This window comes from Clupea harengus, chromosome 18 (genome assembly GCF_900700415.2).
Source record: "Clupea harengus chromosome 18, Ch_v2.0.2, whole genome shotgun sequence".
Lineage (NCBI taxonomy): Eukaryota > Metazoa > Chordata > Actinopteri > Clupeiformes > Clupeidae > Clupea > Clupea harengus.
The window spans coordinates 5,442,087-5,463,118 of record NC_045169.1 but is presented as its reverse complement, the minus strand read 5'-3'; the positions used below and the strand labels follow the sequence as shown (position 1 = coordinate 5,463,118).

General features: G+C 43.2%; 3 protein-coding genes across 6 annotated transcripts; 1 reads left to right on the top strand and 2 right to left on the bottom strand.

The window, feature by feature from the left end:
* Nucleotides 1-606: 606 nt before the first annotated feature.
* On the bottom strand, nucleotides 607-9,405 carry homezb (homeobox and leucine zipper encoding b). Of its 2 annotated transcripts, XM_031584942.2 has the most exons (3): nucleotides 6,464-9,405; nucleotides 6,187-6,329; nucleotides 607-5,982 (listed from the first exon to the last, which is right to left on the bottom strand). In XM_031584942.2, the coding sequence occupies exons 1-3, from the start codon at nucleotides 6,549-6,551 to the stop codon at nucleotides 4,129-4,131; spliced, it is 2,085 nt and encodes a 694-aa protein (XP_031440802.1). In that variant the 5' UTR covers nucleotides 6,552-9,405; the 3' UTR covers nucleotides 607-4,128. The 2 variants fall into 2 exon arrangements, with proteins under 2 accessions (XP_031440802.1, XP_012676127.2); XM_012820673.3 differs by having other exon boundaries at nucleotides 6,187-6,558.
* Nucleotides 9,406-10,421: 1,016 nt separating this feature from the next.
* LOC105894159 (NEDD8 ubiquitin like modifier) lies at nucleotides 10,422-20,871 on the top strand. Of its 2 annotated transcripts, none has more exons than XM_031584572.2 (4): nucleotides 10,422-11,623; nucleotides 19,895-19,942; nucleotides 20,066-20,148; nucleotides 20,248-20,871. In XM_031584572.2, the coding sequence occupies exons 1-4, from the start codon at nucleotides 10,886-10,888 to the stop codon at nucleotides 20,351-20,353; spliced, it is 975 nt and encodes a 324-aa protein (XP_031440432.1). In that variant the 5' UTR covers nucleotides 10,422-10,885; the 3' UTR covers nucleotides 20,354-20,871. The 2 variants fall into 2 exon arrangements, with proteins under 2 accessions (XP_031440432.1, XP_012676087.1); XM_012820633.3 differs by lacking the exon at nucleotides 10,422-11,623 and adding an exon at nucleotides 19,259-19,479.
* gmpr2 (guanosine monophosphate reductase 2) lies at nucleotides 12,878-19,077 on the bottom strand. Of its 2 annotated transcripts, none has more exons than XM_042710355.1 (10): nucleotides 18,780-19,077; nucleotides 17,131-17,253; nucleotides 16,914-17,033; nucleotides 16,690-16,773; nucleotides 15,952-16,125; nucleotides 15,573-15,654; nucleotides 15,184-15,290; nucleotides 14,752-14,794; nucleotides 14,499-14,658; nucleotides 12,878-13,937 (listed from the first exon to the last, which is right to left on the bottom strand). In XM_042710355.1, exons 2-10 carry the CDS (start codon nucleotides 17,215-17,217, stop codon nucleotides 13,751-13,753), a joined length of 1,044 nt encoding a protein of 347 aa, XP_042566289.1. In that variant the 5' UTR covers nucleotides 17,218-17,253; nucleotides 18,780-19,077; the 3' UTR covers nucleotides 12,878-13,750. The 2 variants fall into 2 exon arrangements, with proteins under 2 accessions (XP_042566289.1, XP_031440431.1); XM_031584571.2 differs by lacking the exon at nucleotides 18,780-19,077 and adding an exon at nucleotides 18,390-18,601.
* Nucleotides 20,872-21,032: the final 161 nt, after the last annotated feature.

Sequence of the window (21,032 nt, the reverse complement as noted above, 5' to 3'; positions counted from 1 at the left end):
ATGGGAGGCAGGCTTGCTAGCAAGAAGGCTAAAACCCATGGGTGCTAGCATCTGTTGCTAGCACATCTCTTGAGGTGTCGGGGGAGTGAGGTTTACTAACTGCACAGCACTGTACCTGCTGAGTACCGTTACTGTAACTCTCACCCCCCTAAACTGCAAGATTGTTTTTTTTTTTTCATGGGAGTGGTGAAGAGTGGGACTGAAAAATCCTTCCTGTGTTAACGTCCACCTGCAGAATTTTGGGGGGGGGGGTGACAAAATATTACTTGGGTTTGTGGGAGTGGGACCCAAAAAAATCAGTCCCGTGCAGACCTCTACCTGATAACTACTCAATTGCACGTTCACAGTCAGGTAGGCTAATACGGCTCCACCTAGTGGCGCTTCCTTATATGACACGGAAAATCTGGTAAGCCTTCACAGTTTAGGGGTCCATTGTAGCAAAGCTGCCTATTGATTTCTATCTGAAAAAATGCTGCTATTTTCTGATTATCGATGCCTTTTTCATCCCAAGTCTAGAATGCACATACATGATGTTTAAAAAGAACCTCATCTGTTGAAGCTTCTAGATCATCTTGAACCGACAACTTATCACAGATTTGCTCACACTTTTGCATTTGTAATTTAATAATATTAAAGTAGAACAATTATACAATACCATTATTAAACTAAATATAACCTTTAAGACACACTATAAATATGCTGTTCATTTAAAAGAGAAGACATGAACCAAATCAGCTGTGATATAAAAAGAATTACCTTGGCTTCTTATGTTTACAGTCATGGGGAAAATTGCGATATAGCTGGCACCCTTAACATTCACAACTGAGAGAAACATTAAACAGAAAACAGAACCCTCAGCATGTATACAGTAAGAGGCTTCCCCAATATCAAGTACCTCAGAACAATGCTACATTACAAAAAGAAATGATTAGACACACATAAAATAATGTAATGCTGTAATTTCAACACCATACAAGAGGATTGCACACTCAGAAAAGAAAGTGTTTTATGGCCTGGTTTTAAAAAAGGGCCTGCATACAATTAGCACACACACACACACACAAACTTAACCAAATCAAAAGAAGGGTCTTTCAGGGCTGTGGAGGTTCTCAGCTGAAAATTGCTATAAACCTGGGATGGGGTTCTACGGAGCCCTTAAGGGGACCACCAGAAACTATCCCATGGGCATGAGAAACGTTACCATTCTCGAGAAAGTACTGTGTGCCCACGAGAGATCTGGCACGAATAGGAGACCACCCAGTCCATTTCTGCTTGCTGTGTTAGTTGTGCTGTGTCACTGTGTGTAAATGACAGTATAGGCGTTAGTTGTGCTGTGTCACTGCGTGTAAATGACAGTATAGGAGTTAGTTGTGCTATATTTTAACCCATATCTCTATGGTCTTTTGCCAGCTCTGGAAGCTGAAGACCCTGAAGCTGAAGTTCTATACTGTCATTTCCACACAGAAACATAGCTGGCTGAAATACACTGGGTGGCCTCTTGTGTGTGCCAGATATCACATGCACACGTAATACTTTCAGTAATAAGTAATATGTTAACCCTTAGGGGCTCTGAAGGTTTCCACATAGAGAGGCTGATGAAGGTGTTTCATACTTAGAGCTCAGAGGAGATATCCATGGTTCGTTGTTAAAGGTAAAGGTCTAGTATTTAGTACTTTAGTAAGCGCCATACAAAGGCATCTTGTAGTGGCCAGGAAACAAACTCGGGTCAGTGGTGACTTTAACCAATCTAACCACCAACACCAAAAGTTGTCAACTTCAGTTAGAGGTGTGATGAAATATCAACTCCCAGATATAATAAGCAGATACAATAGACAGTGGTCAGACGCCAATCTTCAAACATTCAAAGCAGCTCTAACTCTACATGGCTATTTACTTTGAAACCAAACTTTACTTTGAAAGTCAAAGAGGGAGCGTTATTAATGTTTTACTGGTCCTTTCTTTAAAGATTTTTCTGTGGAGAAACCCTGCAAAAAAAACCTTGCCCAAAGGCCTCAAGTTTGTTTTCTGAAAGTGAAATGCCTGAGACAGTGTACCAACAATTACAATCCTCTCTCAAAACATTAGAGGACATCTTTTAACCGGTTCTGTGACAATAGTTTTGGCCAGACAAATGGATCCAAAGTATTGCTTTCACAAGATCTAGGCTGACTGAAATTCTGAGGAGGTCGTTTGAAAAGCAGCTTGCAGCAGAGGTCTAGATATTACGGTAAACTGTGTAACCCAAATGAACTGGAAGGTAACAGAGCTCTGACAATACTGAAATGAGGCTATAGATGACCTGGGGAGGCACACACAGTTCAACGCCATTCATTTCAGACACCAGACAACTCCAACCGTGACCTAAAAAACCTAACCCCTAACTCCTTCATTTAGCCTTCTCTTCCTTCGAACCCTGCTTTAAACAGGTATTTGGACTGGTTTAGAAATGTCAAATTCCATTAATGCCATTAAAACATCAAATGCCATTAATCATTCCCACTGACGTTCAGGCATTTCACCATGGTTGTCGTATAAGTTAAAACACATCTGGCTGAGAAAGACTCATGACAGAATTAGCACATGCCACATTATAAAAAGGGTCTAGATGTTTAGTTTAGTTTCATAAACACAATAGGCTAAAAGGATTTTGAGATGGCTACAAGGCTAGTGTTTACGCGTAAAGACGCAAAGCCAGCAAAGAACTGGGGTGATCTAGGCCACTTCGACTGCACCTCAAACCAGAGTAAGTTAGCTACATGAAGCATCAAACCAGAGTAAGTTAGCTACATGAAGCATCAAACCAGAGTAAGTTAGCTACATGAAGCAGCTTTGTGGCCCCTTAGCTGGAGTGCAGGACGACAAAATATTGGAAGTGACGCAGTAGAATGCTTGTCTTTTCTTGTAAACAAAATCATTTTAGGGACTGAATTTGAGCCTGAATGCTTACTATGTTCGTTATTCAGTGATACAAATCTGAGTGGTAGGATAGATCTTACATAGGACAAATGGTCTGGATTAAATATTCTTGTTGTGGCTACGTCCCACGGTACATTTCAGTCTAAGGAGAACCGTTTGTTCAGAGGTACTTAACCATGGATGAATACTTAAAGGTTCAGTCTGTGATTCTAATCCAATACATTTACTGTCAACTTCAGCACACTGCTCCTCACGGCCCTCTACCTGTCTGTCCTGTTTACACACAAACAAACAATATGGCTCAGACTGAGGGACACACTATTCCAGCCAATCAACACATTGCTTCAGGAGCACGGAAGGAAGGGAAGGAAGTAATTTCATTGGCTGGTGAACAGCATTGGGGACTGGACCTTTAAACAAATAAATGTGCCTGATCTATAGACTATCTATAAACTGAAGCCTATAGAATAGCAGCGTTTCCACTACCGGGCCGAATAAAGGCGTGCCAGGGCCAGTTGCGTTTTAACTCCCACTTCAGGGTCGTGCCTCCTCGGAACAGAAGGCCTTGGGGATCAATGGCCCAGGACTTTTGGTCCACCGATTACCCTTGGGCTAAAGAAGGCCAACTTGAGCTTTAGGTCAAAGGTCAAAGCCTGGATTTTGACATTTACATTACATTACATTTAGTAATTTAGCAGACGCTTTTGTCCACTTTCATCTGTGTCAGGTCAGAGACAGTCAGTCTTCATAATATAATGAAAAATGGAGGGTAGTTAGTACTGGCTTACAGACAAAATAAGGGCTCTACGAAATATTTGGCCAATGGAATTTGGGCAATAATGTGCAATGGTAGACCAATCAAGTAGGAGAGGAAGAACCGGCTGTAACAGTGTACTTCGTGATTGTAACAACACTTAAATTGTGGATCTTGCAATAGTGTAACGATTGTAACAGTGTCTATCATGATTGTAGCCTAACATTGAGGCCTGAGGCTATTTAGATCCGGCTGGCCCATGGCCTAACCGTGGTAACGGAGTGATAGTGGCTCACACTGGCCTGATAGTGGAAACGGAGCTGTTAACCAGAAACCGGAACACCTTAGGTTGTTGTGAAATGCATTATAAAATGTTTAAATTATAAAGTGATCCCACATGTAGAAAACGAACAAACAAACAAACAAACACTGTCTTGCATTTTGGTCAGTGTGATGCTTCAGAGTCCTCCAGCAGTAGCCCCGCCTTGCCCCTGCACGGCTCCATCCCACAGCTCGTACCACCTGTCCAAATCCGCTCCCACCATGCCATCCAACGTCTGCATGGAGCTGGTGGAGCTGTTGCTGGCGTCCATCCAGTTCCCAGGGTTGGGCTGGGGGGGGCAGTCAATCCCCAGGGTGGGCCACTGCTTCTGCCTGCGCACCAGCCAAGCACGGCGGGCGTCCAGCTCGAGGCGCGTGGCGATGTTGTGGCGCTCCTCGGGGCCGATCCAGCGCAGGCGCGAGTGCTTGAAGGAGTAGCGCGTGTCGCCGAACCAGTGGATGATCTGCGTGCGTGGCAGGCCGGTGAGCTGCTCCAGCCGGTTGTAGTCCTCGGCCGTGGGCCACTGGCAGCGCAGGAAGGTCTGGCGCAGCATCTCCGTCTGCTCCAACGTCTTCTTGCGCATGCGCGGGTGGGACACGGGCCCGGGTCCGGGCACTCCCGGGTAGCCAGGAAGGTACGACGGGGAGGGCGACGTGGAGGTGGAGGGGACGACAGAAGGTGCCGAGGAGTTGGATGAGGCCTCCGAGTGTCCGTTGAGCATAGGGGCGGCTTCCCCCGCGGCTATTTTGGCGTGATCATCTTTGGTCCGGCTAAAGATTCTCATGGCGTCTCTATGGTCCTCCTGCTTTATCACCACCTCGACCTCACCCCCAGGGCCCGAGGCACCAGGCGGCTGGCCGTCACTGAGGGAGGTCCTGGGGAGGATGTCCAGGGGAGCCAGTCTCCAGTCATGCGCTAAGGGTGCGTGAGCGCTTTTGGGTGGCGTCCTTTGGTGGGCAGGGGGGTCGCCACCGCTCCTGCGCAGCTGATAGCGGCTGTCGGCGAACCACTTGCGGATTTCGTGGCGGCTGAGCCCGGTGACGCACTGCAGCCTCTGCAGCTCGCCTTCCGAGGGCCAGTTGCTGATCACGAAGCTCCGCCGGAGGACCATCAGCTGGGCGCGCGACTTCTTTGAGCGTACGCGCCCTTGCTGGCCCGTCAGTACAAAAGGAGGGTTGGACAGGTGACCGTCGGGCCCTGGCGGAGTGGACTGGAGCGGGGCGAAATGGTGGGACTCTGCCACCGCCCTTTGGAGGCTGCTGGCACTCTGAGGAGGCGGCTCCAGCTGGGTGAAGGGGGGTGTGGACCAGAGAGCCGCCGGCAAATAATCCCGCTTGCTTTCGGCGATCATTCCGTCGCTCGCGCCGAAGGCACGCATCATCTCCTCTTCCTCACCGTCGTCATCGTCGTCATATTCGTCCACCATCACCTCCTCCTCCTCCTCAGGCCTCGCCGACGACGCAACCACCCCAGAGGCCGCGACCACCTCCTTGCTTTCCCGCCGCTGGAGCGCGTGCAGTTTGTGGCGCGTCTCGCGGATGTCCTCCTCCGCCCAGCTGATGCCGTAGCGCACGCGCTGCATCATGAACCAGGTCTTGACGTCGTCCGTGGGGAGGCCGCACAGGCGGGCCAGGGCGCCCGTCTCCTGAGAGGTGGGGTAGGGGAAGTCATTAAAGGCCTCCACCAGGGCCCTCTGGCCATCGAGCTCATGCACGGGGTCCGACCGCTGCCACGCCAGCTTGAGCTTCTCCGTCACCTGAGGCAGGCACACCACGTGCGGCCGGTTAAGGCCACTGGTGGCGGTGACGGGGACGGCGGGGTACGAAGGCAGCTGCTCAGCTCGGGTCTTCTCAGGTGGAGAAGGCGGAGGTTTTCTTTGGGATGAAATTGCGGCAGACCTGAGAGATGCCTCTTCTTTCTGCGCTTTGGTGACTTCTTTAGGTGGGGTGCCCGCTGCGGAATTTCTGCTTCCGTCATGATCCTCAAAGCCCTGGCAACACAGAGGAGACATCGGTCTGATATTATATACATGACATGGGTTGGATGACATTAAACACACATAATATAATACACACAACACTCGTTTGGTTGATATCATTATATTGGTATATAAGAGCATTGCTTGAGCAGACAACTGAAATACTCACACACACATGGGTATTATTAAAAACACACACTTGCACACAACCCTCACCTCCCCGGCTGCATCTCGATTAGTGTTAGGATTCCTCTCTCCAGAGATACACACAACTGACAACTGTCTCCTCCTCTCCTCTTGTTCTTCTTGCCTTTGGTCATGCTCATCATTGCTTGCATACTTTCTCGGGTGAGGCTGAACTGTGGTGGGATGAGATGAACGCAGGTGAACACTGAGACTACCGACATCTCCCGCAGTGAAGCCACAGATGTGGCAACGGTGCACGTCCGACAGACCCCTCCAGTCTCCCCTCAAGCTTTCCGTATCAGCATACCTTCTCTTTTGCCCGTGGGCATCCATTTCCCTCGCAACCCCTGCTCTTTCCAGTCGCCCCAAGTCACTAGAGGACTCTGTCTGCCCATTCAGCATCTTTAGAAGGCACGTAATTTAAAACGGTTTGGTTATTAGTTGCTAATAATAGGGAATGGACTAACGTTAATTGCATATGCTAGCTACAGTACAACATTCCTTGCGACAGCGTCATACTAGGCAGACTCAAAGGCTAGCTGGAAAAAGAAGGCAGACATTGAGAGAGGAAATCCTGGGGTCTAGCCTGTACTTGTTGGAGCAAATCATTTTCAGAGTGCCCGTCGTTTTCGCTGGAAACTTGCCTTGCAACGTACACAAAAACAGAAGTCTGCTGGTAAGCCAGGTTTAGCACCTAACTGGAAACTACGCTAGCTATACTGTCAGGCTAGCTAGCTCAAACACATAACAGTGAAATGTAACAAAATAATCGCTCCTGTTTTGGTCTGCATTCAAAATCGATGAGGGCCACGGACTTGAAACAAAGGTTGGCTGTTCAACGTTGCAGTACATCCATAGGCTATTATCCACTGGCTTGCTACCCAGAATTAAGTGGTTGTTTTTAACGTCATTATGCTCTCTTTCGAAACAGTCACTGTAGACCTTTCTTGAATGCATTCGTTTCTTATTCTTCCCTTGTTCTGTGAAGGTCTATCTCTGCCCTCGTCGACAAAAAATGTAAACGTTACCATACAAACATTAAGCATGGGGTTTAATTTGATCTGCAACAAATCTAGCTATGATACGAGTTTTGCGACTGTGTCGTAAATGCAAGCTTGTGTGGACCGCCCATCAAGAACTGCCCCCGTGATATGATTTGTCATCGATCGATGTTGCCTGTCAGTGTCTGCATAGCCCTTGTACGTTTACATTCTCTGTTCCAGTAAAACATACTGTTAAATACCTTGGAATTCACATAACTAAGAATTTAACAGATAGACAGCAGGTAAACTATACAGCGAAAATGGCCAAAACTAAAAATATTTGTAACTCTTGGTTGCAAAGAGACTCGTCTATGTTTGGTAGAACTCTTTTATCCAAGGCAGACGGTCTCTCCCACAAATAAATCCCTGTTTTTCTCTAGATGGTTTGAGAATGGCATTTATAATAGTATTTCTTTGTTTGATAGATCTGCCACTATACTGACATATGATCAATTTCTGTCACGTCATGGCCGCCCATTGAGGGAATTTAACTCACTCACTAAAGCTATCCCTATAGGGGTTAATCCAATTTATCAAAAGTCACCTTTCTTTTTGTATGGACAATGCAACACAACATACATTACTTTTGAATGGGATTGATGTGATAGACAGAAAGTGTGATAATAAACATATTCGCCAGATCTTTCAATACAGTAAAAGAATAACACCTAGAGGGAAATTCTACTGGGGATCTTTGATTCAGGACATTAACTGGCAAAAAACTAGGCTGTTATCCAGTAAATACTGTATCACAAATAAAGTAAAGGAAGTTCACTTCAACATTCTGTATAAAATAGATCCAGTGAATGTCAATATAGCAAAATATACTGACATAAGCTCTGCTTGTTCCATTTGTGACAGCACAGACAGCATCTCTTTTTTCAGTGTGAGAAAAGACAAAAACGTTTCTTAATTACTTAAATAATCATCTAGGCCTATTTGAATAACCGTATTCCCTTACTGCAAAGCACTTCTCTGTGTATGTTTTAATGTACTGCTCTACCAATATAATGTATGCATTTCTCTGTGCTGCTGTATTGTCATTATGCATTAATAAAAAAAGGAAAAAAACGTTTAAATTCTCTGGGTGTCAGAGAGTATCGGCAACTAACCCCGAGTCATGCCTCCATCAGTTTAAACAATTTTGATGATTGATACTTCACTGCAGCTGCAGTGGTTCATGTTGTTGCATGACAGTCAGTGGGTGAGTAGTCTGTTTGGGATACGTCCAGTGTATCCAGAGAGTTGAGCCATGAACAAAATATAAGAAGTCAGTAGGAACTCAGTCATAGTAAGGGCATACACTCAAATATGAACAGAAAGGCCTGAAGATATTAGGACATATCTTTGCCTAACAATAACCTAAATATGCCAATTAAGATAACAAATTGTAAAAACCAGACAGACAGACAAGGTGTTAGACATAAAAAGAAGTTACGGTGTGAGTAATGCAGTGGCCTAATTATGGTTGCAGGTTCGGTTATTTTTTATCCATTTCTTAAATTTGTTTTTGAACACTGAAATACTGGCGCACTCCCTTACATCAGTAGGGAGGGTATTCCAGTAATTAGAGGCGTGTACTGCGAAGACTGTCTGTCCAAACGTACTATGTCTAAACTGTATAACACAGTCTCCCCTGGTGACTGCCCTAGTTGCCAAGCCATTGCCATCCTTCAGCTTTATAAACTAATTTAATGGTGGAGGTGCCAGCCCATTTAATATTTAAAAAATGAGACAGGCATCCAAAAACTGTAAGAAACTGTCACATTTGAATAAGTTATACTTTGTTGTTATATGGCAGTGGTGATAGCTGATAGGTTTCTGGTCTAGAGTTTTTAAGGTCTGCTTGTAAAGGGTCTCTATTGATTTCAGAGTTGTTGTACTTGCTTGTGTAACAGTACGAGATGTGAGAAAAGATCATGGCATGCATAAAAAGTTTGGCTGCCTCTGTAGTTACGGCCTTACATGTCTAAAATTAGCCAAGTTAAATTTAATGGTATTGGCCAACTTTTTGACATGTTTTTTAAATGTTAAATTGCAATCTAAAATGATCCCCAGATATTTAAAATCAGATACAGCTGTGAGCTTTTCTCCTTCAATAAAGGGTGCTGTGCATTTGATGATTTCTTGGAGAAGAACATACAGACTGTTTTATTTGTGTTCAAGTCTAGGGATAATGTGGGACTGTGTGTATATGTGTGTGTGTATATATATGTATGTATGTATGTATGTATATATACAGGGTGCGATTTGTAAAAAAACAGAGGGGGGATGTTCTTTCTTTTTTTTTTTATCATGAAAAAACATTCAATAAATAGGCCTAATTCTTTTCAAGTTAACAGTAGGCCCTATTAGGTTACATTTTGAACAGTTGAACATTTAATGCAAACTAAAATATATAAAATACATGACATTTTTTTGTTGTTGTAAAAAACAGAGAGGGGGGGGGGGTGTAAATCCCCCCCATCCCCCCCAACAAATCGCACCCTGTATATATATATAAATATATGCATATAGTCCTTTAAAGATATATAGGTTATAGACCAATAAAGAGTGCTGTCTGAAGATCGATTTTAAACAGGGGTAAGTTGAGTCTTAACTTCTCATTTCATTCCCTTGTACCTTGTTCCGCTTAAATAGTCAGCAAGAGGAGATAGTCCTTCCTCCACCTCTTCTAACCTGACCTATGAGAGGTCCTATGAGATACGCAGGACATTTCCCAGATTCAAACAAATAGCATACATTGAAATAGTGACTTTCTGTTGAATGTGTTGAAGACACTTCCATTCCAAATGGGTTACAGTAAACATTGTGTAAATTAAACATCTGTAAACCTTCTCTACAGCATCCAAAAGAGATATACATCATGTTTCAGATCTGTAAAATGAGACAAGGTAAACTGTTTGTTTGATGTCGAAACCAAACTCAGATCAGATAGCTTACATCAGTAACATTTTAGACACAGTGATATCGACTGAACATAACACCTTAATGTACTATAACAGTAGACTGAAATAGAGATTGGAATAATATGCTGCTTTTATTTGTCATTTCAGCCCTTCATTCAAACAAACTACACTTGGTTATGACTTGGTTAAATATTAACTTGATATTCAGCTTTATTGAGATGTTGTTAACTTTATGATTTTCTCCAGGTTCCTGATTGGTTGCGGGAACAGTTTACAGATTAACTCAGTAATACTGTGCACTCAACACAGTTGGCTCAAGATCTGGTATTAACCAATCATTAACTAATAATACTTCCGTGGAAACAGATTGTTTCTCTGTTCCAGTCAGGTGACTGGTCTTAACCAATTAACATTACATCCAAACTGTCAGTCATAAGACAACACAACACCTGAGTACTAGACGACGCCATTCCCACCATTGGAATAGAAGGCAAAAACAAGAGAGAAACAACGGCGGAATTTAAGAAGCCAAAGAATATTGAAATACTAAATTGACCACTAAAGGCAGATAACAAGAAGAGGTTGAACCAAAATAACAGAAAAGGAAAACTTACCTGGACTAGATTCAATCAAATAACACACACCAGGAAATACTAACCAGGACACATAAAGAAGAGGTTGAACAAGATTAATAGTACCAAAAAGAAGAAGACTGCATTACCTATCGGCTCTCTCCGATGTCTGAAGACATCAGAATAAAAGGATCCACAGGACAGTATGTCAACTGCACCAGAGATCAAGCAGGAGTTCCAACCAGTCCTTTGCGACATGTGTCTGGACAAGCCGATGCCTGCTCTGAAGACTTGCCTCAAGTGTGAGATCTCCATGTGCGCTCAGCACCTGCAGGCCCACCTCACCACGCCGGTCCTGCTGCAGACTCATCCCCTGACCAAGCCCATTACGCCTGGGGGCCTGAGCTCCGGTGCCGTCCGCTGCCCTGAGCACGGCAAACTCCTTGAGTACTACTGCTTGGACGACCGCACCTGCGTCTGCGTGTCCTGCTCCATCGAGGACCGGCACCGACTGCACAACATGAAGACCCTTCCCAGTGCTCACAAGGTGCTGGTGGAGAAGCTGAGAGAGGAACTAAAAGAGCTGCCTGAGCGAGAGATACAGGGCGAGGCGCTGAAGAGCTGGGAGACCGAGAAAAGGAAGGCCCTGAGCGTATCTAGCGAGTGCCTGGTGAAGGGTGTGTCAGCGTTGCGTGATATTGGCTTGACCAAAGTGCAAAGCTCGGTCTCAGCTCGCCTCGGAGCCATCCAAGCAGCTCGACAGAACATAGAAGCGGCCCTGTCCGAAGAAGATGCCCACCTGTTTCTGCAGAGATTTGCAGGGGTGCACGAAGCTGTGGAGAAAGCCCGGGCTGTAGACTTCATCCATGGACTAGAGGAGGAGGCAGAGCCTGGAGAGGTCGTTGCTGAACTTCTCAAGAATGGTCATCAGGCCATGGAGAAGGTGAGAAAGCTGCAGAGACATCTCCTGGTCTTGGTTGACCCAGATAACCAGTACTGGGGCAGAGGTAACCCTACAAATGTGATGTTTGACCACCAGACCACAGGGAGGGGTTGTGTTGTGTCTTCAGATTTTAAGATGCTGTTTTGTCAACCTCACATACAAGATATCTCTCAAAGAGTTTACTTCCAGAATAGCACAGATGATGATCTGTACTGGACAATTCAGTTTTCTGAGAAATATGATTGGAGTGTTGGCATTTGTGCTCAAAATCTTCCCAGCAAGGCTCCTGCTGGGAATACTCTGCATGGTCCACTTTATGGGCTGGAGTGGAAGAACAAAAAGCTTTCAGCACTCTACACCAGCACAGACGCGCACAACCCGTTTAGTCTCGTTTGCAAGGTTATTGAGTGCCCACCCAAACCCAGATCTACTCCACAGAGCGTGGACTTTCCAAATAAACTAGAGGTCCAGTGGGATTGCTCCTCTCAGTCACTGTCCTTCTTCTCAAGGGGGGAATATGATGAGCTGATTTGTCTGCACAGTTTAGACATTGACAGCAGCAGTCTGGCACACAAGCTACGCCCCTTCGTCACTCTGGAGAAAAGACAGGATCCAGCATCCAACAATTCTTCTATGTCCTCAGGGTCTATGTGTATGCCCTTTGGCCAAAGTAGAGGGAGCTCACCGTGTATGGATTTTGTGTGTGCTCTTAATGAGAAGATTGGATCTGGTCCACCCACAAAGAAAAGGAAAGTGATTTAAAAAGCAGAATGCATTTTATTTTGTTGCTGAAAAAAAGTTTAGATTAGCATACTGCACCTTTAAGAGGGATTGGTTATTGATCTTTTACAACAGAAAATCACTGAAACAATCTAAACCATATGAAGAATAATGGTTTAGCTTTGGGGACATGAAATAATTGAACCAATCTCAGATGTGTATGTCCTGCTGTCTGCTGAGTTGTGTTGTATTGCTCATTACAAGTTTAAGTGTTCTTTACCTTGTTGGTCACTATTAGTGGAGAGTTCAGAACTGAAATCAGGGTCTGAACCCCTTTTCCTTTTTTCTCACTTAAGTCGAAGTGTTATACGCTTATCATAACACATTTACAAAGCAGTTAAATTTGTATCCTTTGAAACCGTATGGAAATCTGATGAATGGAATGTTGGGTCTTCATGCTTATGCCATAATTATCTGTTTAGAACTAACCAAGAAAGTACTGTCCGTGCACACTGGGAAAAAATGTACAAAATGTAAATCATCTCATGGAATGTTTATTTCTGGATTGGAGTACCAAGACGGAATCATGAGGAAATTATGACTCCAGTGGAATGAAGTCATAATGCAATAAAACAAACCAAAACTGCATAAGAAAGGTGAAATAAAATCTCATTTGTGAGTCAGTAGTACGTAGTATAACATCAGCATACTCTGAACACATGCATGAAATAATTCTCAAAAAAATTACTATTTATGGTCCATATCACCATGCATTTCTACCATAACACTGTAGAGTTTTACAGTCTTAATAACATCTCTTAAAATGTAACATGTCTGGTTAAATATGTGACATATGCATAGTCAACAGTCTAAAACTTTAACAGAGATAAAACTTTAAAACTTAAAATGGAAAGATAAGGCGCTATTTTGAAGATTTGGCTGTTTGAAAGGTGACTACTATAGTACAGACTGTGATGACTTTAAGCACTGTCTGCTTGAGGTATGTTCTCTTGTCCCAGGTGTAACAACTGAAGTGAGGTGAGGCCTGAAGTTTCAAATTACTCTGACTGGAAAAAAGGAGGCTAGACAAAAGCCCAGGAGACGGGATGAAACCTTAAAAATACTGACAAAGATTAGAATTCACTAGTTTCATGAGAGAGTCAAGGAATTTCCAAAAATAATAAGAGTGGGACAGATGTGATAATAATGGGTATAATATACGGTTGGTTGGTTGAAACCTGAAGTCTTAGCTCTTGCCTTAACTCCCTTTCTTTGGTGTTCAAACACGTTTTGCTAAACCAGTCCCCCGGTCTCCTCTGCCTAGCCTCCAATCGGTAACAGATAACATGGTGGCGCGGTGCGGCGCGGCACCACCGTCCTGGCGCTCCGGCTCCAGACTCCCGGGGCCTAGCTGTCACCGAAGACGGTGTTGAGCTGCTGGGTGACGCGGATGAAGGTGGTGCGGCGGCTCAGCTCCTTCAGCTTGCCCGCGCCCACGTAGGTGCAGGTGGAGCGAACGCCGCCCAGCACGTCGCGCAGCGTCCCCTCCACGGGGCCCTTGTAGGACACTTCCACCGACTTCCCCTCAGATGCCCTAGTGGGGGGTGGAGGGACGGCTTTTAGGGAGCCTATCACAAGCATGCTGCCATCACGGCCACTGTACCCATAGTTACGATGGCATGGAAATGTAAATCCACATTTAAAAATATTCTTATGTACCTATTTACATGAAAAAACAACAACAACAACAGTTGCTGTGTGTTTAAGATATTGACACACTTCACTGCCTACTTTTTTTGATAAGCTCTGCTATGCTAATCAAGTGGACACTTACTAAAAATGAACAGTTGTTATTACAACAAGCCTTCCTGTAAATAACGTATTACAGCACCTTTGTTGTAACATTTAGTTCAAAATACAACGGTAATATCATACAATTCTCCTTCCATATTGTATTTACACACATTTAAGTTTTTGATGTCGTACAAACCACCTCATTAGATAACGTCTTCTGATTATTTCACCCTAATCCACACAGTCACATCACACAGTTTGTCATCAGCGACCTCTGTCTGATGAAATCTTACAGTGCACTGCTTAGAGAGTATCACCAGAGTCCAATAAGCTCCTGGATGATAACTGTGGGTGATCTCACCTATACTCTGCCACCCCTCCGGCATGCTTCTTCATGGCTGTGTCGGAGCTCATGCCGTAGAACAGCTTGTACTTCTTGCCGTTCTTCTCGATGACTTCGCCCCCGCTCTCATCGTGGCCAGCCAGCATGCCACCGAGCATGACAAAGTCTGCCCCCGCACCTGTCAGTTACATGATACAGCCAATCAGATATCGTGAAGGAGATGGGGCCTATCATTGGGACGATTATGTTCCTCTGAGGAAAGCAAACTCACCAAAAGCCTTGGAGACATCACCAGGGCAGGTGCATCCTCCATCCTTCATGGGTGGCAAGCAGGGAGAGGGATGACATAGATACATGCATACAGACATACATACATACATACATACATACATACATACATACATACATACATACATACATACATACATACATACATACATACATTCATTAGGTTAGCCTGTATATCTTACCTGTATAAACAAATTCACAATGTAACAGGTGAAAAATGCTGTTCTCCTGTCATTTATCAATGCAACATGGCTACCCACACATTTTACATATACAAACACACGCACGCACGCACGCACGCACGCACACACACGCGCACACACACACACACATACACACACACGCACACACACATGCAGACAGACACGCACGCGCGCACACACACACGCACACATAAAGACACATGCAGATTTACAGAGATAATATGTCCTCCAAGTCCATGGGCAGCATCTGCACATTCAATAACCGCACTCAGCTGGGGATAGCCCACACCGGTCTTCTTTCGAGTAGTGCACACGGAGCCTGGACAACACCAGAGACAGGTGGACACAAAAGAAAAACTGGAATTAGGACATTTACACTGAGATAGGAATATTTTTAATGACTGGTAAACAGAGTCCAAGACACAATACAGTTGTTTAGCCTACAGGACAATATGCATGTTGAGAGTGCACAAATACAGAGAGGGATTCACAGATTAAAAGGATCTGAAAACAGACCATTTTTAAGTGAGATAGAAAAAAAAACAGACAAAGGTGGAACAAAGACCACACCACCAAACAAGTCCTGCTCTGTTGACCTCACCTGGTCCAATGCCCACTTTGATGATGTCAGCACCAGCTAGAATGAGTTCCTCCACCATTTCCCCCGTGACCACGTTCCCAGCCTAAAGAAAAGTAAAACATTTAAAGACGTGGTGATCAATGATCCATTAGCTTTTCAATGGCACATTTACTTCAGTCACTTGATCACAGGCATGGAAAACACTGAAATCATCAGTTGTGTTTTAAGATTTAAAATCCTTTGTGTACAACGGCTACAGAGGTCACACCATCCATCAATATTGCTGTAACTCTCTAATGTAAATCTCTATTATAAATATAGCATGCTTTATTATGGATGTCGGTACCAGTTTTGATTTGTTGCAGTCATTTCAGTTCAACACATACAGAGGCCCACTGACCATGATGGTGTGAGTGGGGAACTTCTGTCGCACATCTTTGACAAAGTGCACAAAGTGCTCGGAGTAGCCATTGGCCACGTCCACACAGATGTACTGCAGCTGAGGCACCGCTTCCACTATGTTCGTCAGCCTCTCAAAGTCCATCTCACCTGTACCAGTACTGACGGCCAGACTCTGCAGAGAGGGTTGAAGGAGAGAAAAAAGATATATTTAAAAAAAAAGACAAAACAGAAAGTGAAGTAGGATGAATGCCAATTACCAAACCTATTTCTAATATACAGTACAAAGCAAATTACTATTGATAGGATATGATTTATACCATATATTGGAGACCAGTCTTGGATTTTAGTCAGTCATGATCCAGGTTTTAATCTTATACAATGGCTGCCACCAAGGGAGACAAAGCCTGAAGGTCCACTCATAGCTTCACCTCAGACTAATCTGAATTATTCCTTGTAGGATTTGCTCTTAAAAGCTGAGTTTAGGGGTGTTACCGTCTATTCAAATAAGCCCTGGATAGAAAGCTTTGTCCCGACCTGGGGGGGAAGGTGAGACCAATGTCGCACCTCACTCCCCTGGTCAAAATCAAGTATATTCACCCAGGAACTGTCCACATTCTCGTGGAATCCAAACAAAAGTAACAATTATAACTAGGCATAATAAACATTGAATTATTGACTATGGCATATTCTTATTAACTATACCGGTCCCTTCATTTTAGGCGGTCATGTGTTGTACCTGGAGGCATGCTGGATTTTTGGCCGCAAACTCTTTCCAGTCGTCGATAGAGTAGTGCTTGTGGATAGCAGTGAAGAGGGTGAACTACAGGTAGAAAGGATAACGAGTCAGGGAGCCTTTTTCACGTGAGTAGATGGACAATACGGACAGAACTGGATAAAGCACAGTAGCTACTTTGAGTAGCCATACACCCATTATCACACAGCAGAAACTGCGGTGCTAACCTGGTGCAAAGCCAGGGCCATTTCAAAGGTGCCCACAGTGTCCATGTTGGCCGCTATGATGGGAATGCCACGGTAGTTGCCTTTTGAGTTTCTAAAGCTAAAGCTGCGCATGAGGTCCACCTAAGACAGACAGACAAGGAACAGTCAATACTTTCTATGGCGTTTGCACAATTATGAAGTGATAAAGTGTTGCGTGTACTTTAGCTCATCTGTGTACCTCACTGCGGGACTTCAGAGTGCTTCTCTTAGGCCGGAGCAGCACGTCCTTGAAGTCAAGCTTGATGTCATTCTCAATACGAGGCATGGCTGCTTCAGCTGATGTCCTTAAGACTTATTCGGTCTGTTTTGGAACCAAGTGTAAGAAAAATAGATATGTAAGCTTCCAGTTATGCAAATAATTCATCAACGATAGTAGAGATATGTTGAAATGCACAACATAACCTACTAAATAACGGCTGTATTGAAAACATGCAATTGTGAGGTTTAATAAAACTTGTATGAAAGTATGAAAATATGAAAGCATTTTTTGAAAGTTGTTTTATGAAAGTTGTGTTTTTGTCATACTGTACTAACCTTTTGTATGAATTAATCAAAACTTACATAGTTCGAATAATTGTTTTATTGACTTTTAAGTCACATGGTTAGCATGTGTCAAGATCAGTTTTTCTAGCTAGCACATGATGTTTTGATGTTGTTGCAACTGTCCCCAAGCTCAGCAGCCAGATCAAAACACACCACGGAACCGTATTCTTCAACATTTTTAGTGCAATATGTGTCTATTTTTACTGCTTATAGTAAACAGAGCAGGAACATATATTATAAGACCATGAGAGGCTAATGATAAATTGTGGACTTGGAGCTGGCGGCATTATTCCGAGAGCCAGCAGAATCGTTGGGGGAAGGGGGATGTTGTTCGTTAGGAATCTTTCACATGGGAAAGAATGGAGGGGGGGCTTATTGTTATGTCATTTTGGGATGTTTGTGCGCCTTTTAGGACACCTAGGGTGCCGTTTACATTCACTGGAGTGACAAAAATCATAAAACAGTTGCAGTTTTGTACAATAAGAACTCGTTTAATAAAGGTTTGTTGCACTGCAAATGGTTCCATTCTTCTCACACTGAAATATAGAGACTGAATATCATTACGATCTGCACCACCAACCTGTATCAGTTGCAAACTTTGACTTCCTTCATCAAATAAATATTGTGGTATGATATGTCATCATCTTTTAATGGTATGGGTAAGTAGCCGACAGATGTAAGTTTAAAATACATAAAAAAAAAAATGGTTTGTCTAGTAGTCCAAATAGTCTCTGAGTAAAAGAGAAATGCAAAAAGTGCAGCCGTCCCCAATCTCCCTCTAAGTGTCAAAACAAATGAGCTATTGCACTCTCCTACGTCTATCGACATATGTCCACGTAGCACTAACCGGGTGTAAACATACTATTCATTTGCAGACATCACATAAGATTGTACCTTAGACGAAAATCCGTCTGTCCTGGAATGTATGAAGAAATCCTGGATCAAGTTTAAAAACGCAGTGCGCACACGTCAAGCTCTATTTCCGCTATCGCATGCATGTCGCTAATGCATGCATGCAGGAACAGTTTTAATGCGGGAGCTTTTACCATAGATATAGAAAGGTAGATACCCCATTGGCCGCGGTTGTATGTCGCCACCATGCGTCTGCGCGTCCACCATATTGGAGCGGACTTCTCTGCTTAATCGACTGTAACTTGCTGAAATTCATAACATTTGGTTTGTTTTAAACGTGAGACATTGAACACGATACTGGTTACTTATTGGAATTAAAGTCAGTTACTGGAGGCGGATCAAATCAGCTCTATGCCAAAACATTAACCTTACCTTATGAATGGCCACAACTTCCTCTGGGACATGCCTCTGGCTCCGCGATATCACTAGGCAACATAGAATAGAATGGAAATATAATACTAATAACTAATAAATATAAATAATGAAATTTCACGAAAATTGGTTCAGAGTTAAGTATCTCTCAATGTACATTGTATTTGTTCACATGTATTTATTGAAGCGCAAACGCGATATCTAACTTTTATATATATGGCTTTAACTTTTAATTTCAAGTAGTTCGTTATCCAACCAGCGTTATGCTCAATACAGAAATGATGTTGTAAAAGAAACTACAAAGACGAATCATTTGACGGCCATGGTCGTGGTGTTTTGTGGGTATTGGTGACTGTACCGCTAAATAATTAATTATCTATAATCAGTGTCCACAGTTTTTGATGGAAGTGTTTTAACACAGTTAAAATAAGTTTACATGGAATATGTTGATAGTATTGACTATTTGCTATTTCCACTATATGCTCATTATTCTTTGCGGAACTCTTTTATTTCCAACTCGTACACAGTAGGACATATTTTTGTGTAACACAGAAACTAGGTTCACGATTTGCGACACTGAAGTTGGGCCAGAATTCTTTCAGTGGATTAACCCGTTACATATTGTTCAAGTTAACTACGGCTTGTTTTACATTTATGTGTTTAAGCACAACGATACGGCATTATGTTGATCAAAGTTAAGGTAAGACAAAACGGCGTTTAAACGTTAGGATTCAGACTGCCAGCTAAGCTTGCTAGCTAAATTAGCTAGCAATCCATTATGAGGTTATCATTGGTCCAAATTAATGCTGAGTACAGGACAGAATAACACCTAGCCTAGCCAGTGGCAAAAGTTACAGGGGCGGACGAACATGAAGGGATTTGTGTAAAGTAGTCATGTTAAGTAACCACGTCGTAGCTTTGTAACCTTGTAATCTTAGATATTGTTTCAATCGTTTATTATTTCCTGAACTTCTAATTCACTAGTTAGACATTATGCTAATGAACATAGCTAGTTTCAGCCTTGTTAGTTCTATAGAGTTAACGGAGTAATTAATAGTTTATGGAATACTGTTTTGTATGTTCCACACTTAATTATCACTTCATATGTTTTCTAGACCCTCACTGGTAAAGAAATTGAAATCGATATAGAGCCCACAGATAAGGTACGTTTGCAGTGCACATTATATCATTGTCTGATCATCTCTTGATTATTCCACTCATGTTGCCCTCCACTAGTTCATGAAGTATCTGTGTGATAAGATGTCTGGGCAATCTGTTTATTTTAGGTGGAGAGGATCAAAGAGAGAGTGGAGGAGAAAGAGGGAATACCCCCTCAGCAGCAAAGACTCATTTACAGTGGGAAACAGATGTAAGCTTGTCATTCTCTAATGGTACAGTTAAACTGTGATATTTTCATGGTGCATAATTGATCTCCTGACTGTCTGGCTTACCATGACTTCTCTTTCAGGAATGATGAGAAAACAGCGGCCGACTACAAAATCCAGGGGGGCTCGGTATTGCACTTGGTCTTGGCCCTACGAGGAGGAGTGGTCTGTCTGAAAAATCCCAAATGACCTCCGTGTTTGCCTTATAATCACTAAAGCTGACTAAGTCGCTGCAGAAGTGTTGGAGTGGACACTTTGCCACTTTATTTTTGGTCTTGTCTAAATTATTGTTGATTGCTGCAGCCAGTTGCAGGATGTCCAAGTCAGCACAAAAGTGCGATACCTGTGATTTTGTGCGATACCTGTTGCATTTAATGTTCTTTTTTAATGCTGAATGGAGTGGTTAGAGGTTTATATTGAACTGTAGAATTACACAGTGCTTTTGACCATTTTTTGGCGGTGTGATCTGAAGTTGAGTGCCTGGTTGAATTCTTATTGGGTCTAATGTGTAATGTTTTTCGTTTGTATTATGTCTGTTCAATTTAGTTTGTTTGATGCCCTCGCAGTAACATCTCTTTCTCACGTGTATGAGAGGTGACAGTTTGTGGTATTCAATTCACGCAATCACAGTCAGTGACATTGGCTGACTGGAGAGTGGAAATGGCTGGACAGGTGTCTTTTGTCAATAAAAAGTAAAGAATGAAATAGCTTGATGTTTTTTTTTTTTTTTTTACCTCATCTGATGGGTTTGAATTTTGGTGTGGCGGGACATTGTAGTCAAATTCTGAATCTTCCTTAGGTCCCTTTTTTCTGCTTATGTGTCAGTGTGATTTTTCTCAGACCTTGTCTGGCTCATTGTCATGCCACT

Excerpts from the sequence above, each read along its gene's own strand:
- LOC105894159 (XM_031584572.2), top strand. The coding sequence starts at position 10,886 with ATGTCAACTGCACCAGAGATCAAGCAGGAGTTCCAACCAGTCCTTTGC. Across the intron at positions 11,624-19,894 it reads GTCATCAGGCCATGGAGAAG|ACCCTCACTGGTAAAGAAAT; the intron begins GTGAGAAAGCTG and ends TATGTTTTCTAG. Across the intron at positions 19,943-20,065 it reads ATATAGAGCCCACAGATAAG|GTGGAGAGGATCAAAGAGAG; the intron begins GTACGTTTGCAG and ends TGTTTATTTTAG.
- gmpr2 (XM_042710355.1), bottom strand. The coding sequence starts at position 17,217 with ATGCCTCGTATTGAGAATGACATCAAGCTTGACTTCAAGGACGTGCTG. Across the intron at positions 15,291-15,572 it reads CAAAGTGGGCATTGGACCAG|GCTCCGTGTGCACTACTCGA; the intron begins GTGAGGTCAACA and ends GGTGTTGTCCAG. Across the intron at positions 13,938-14,498 it reads GGAGGGGTGGCAGAGTATAG|GGCATCTGAGGGGAAGTCGG; the intron begins GTGAGATCACCC and ends ACCCCCCACTAG.
- homezb (XM_012820673.3), bottom strand. The coding sequence starts at position 6,558 with ATGCTGAATGGGCAGACAGAGTCCTCTAGTGACTTGGGGCGACTGGAA. Across the intron at positions 5,983-6,186 it reads ATCGAGATGCAGCCGGGGAG|GGCTTTGAGGATCATGACGG; the intron begins GTGAGGGTTGTG and ends CTGTGTTGCCAG.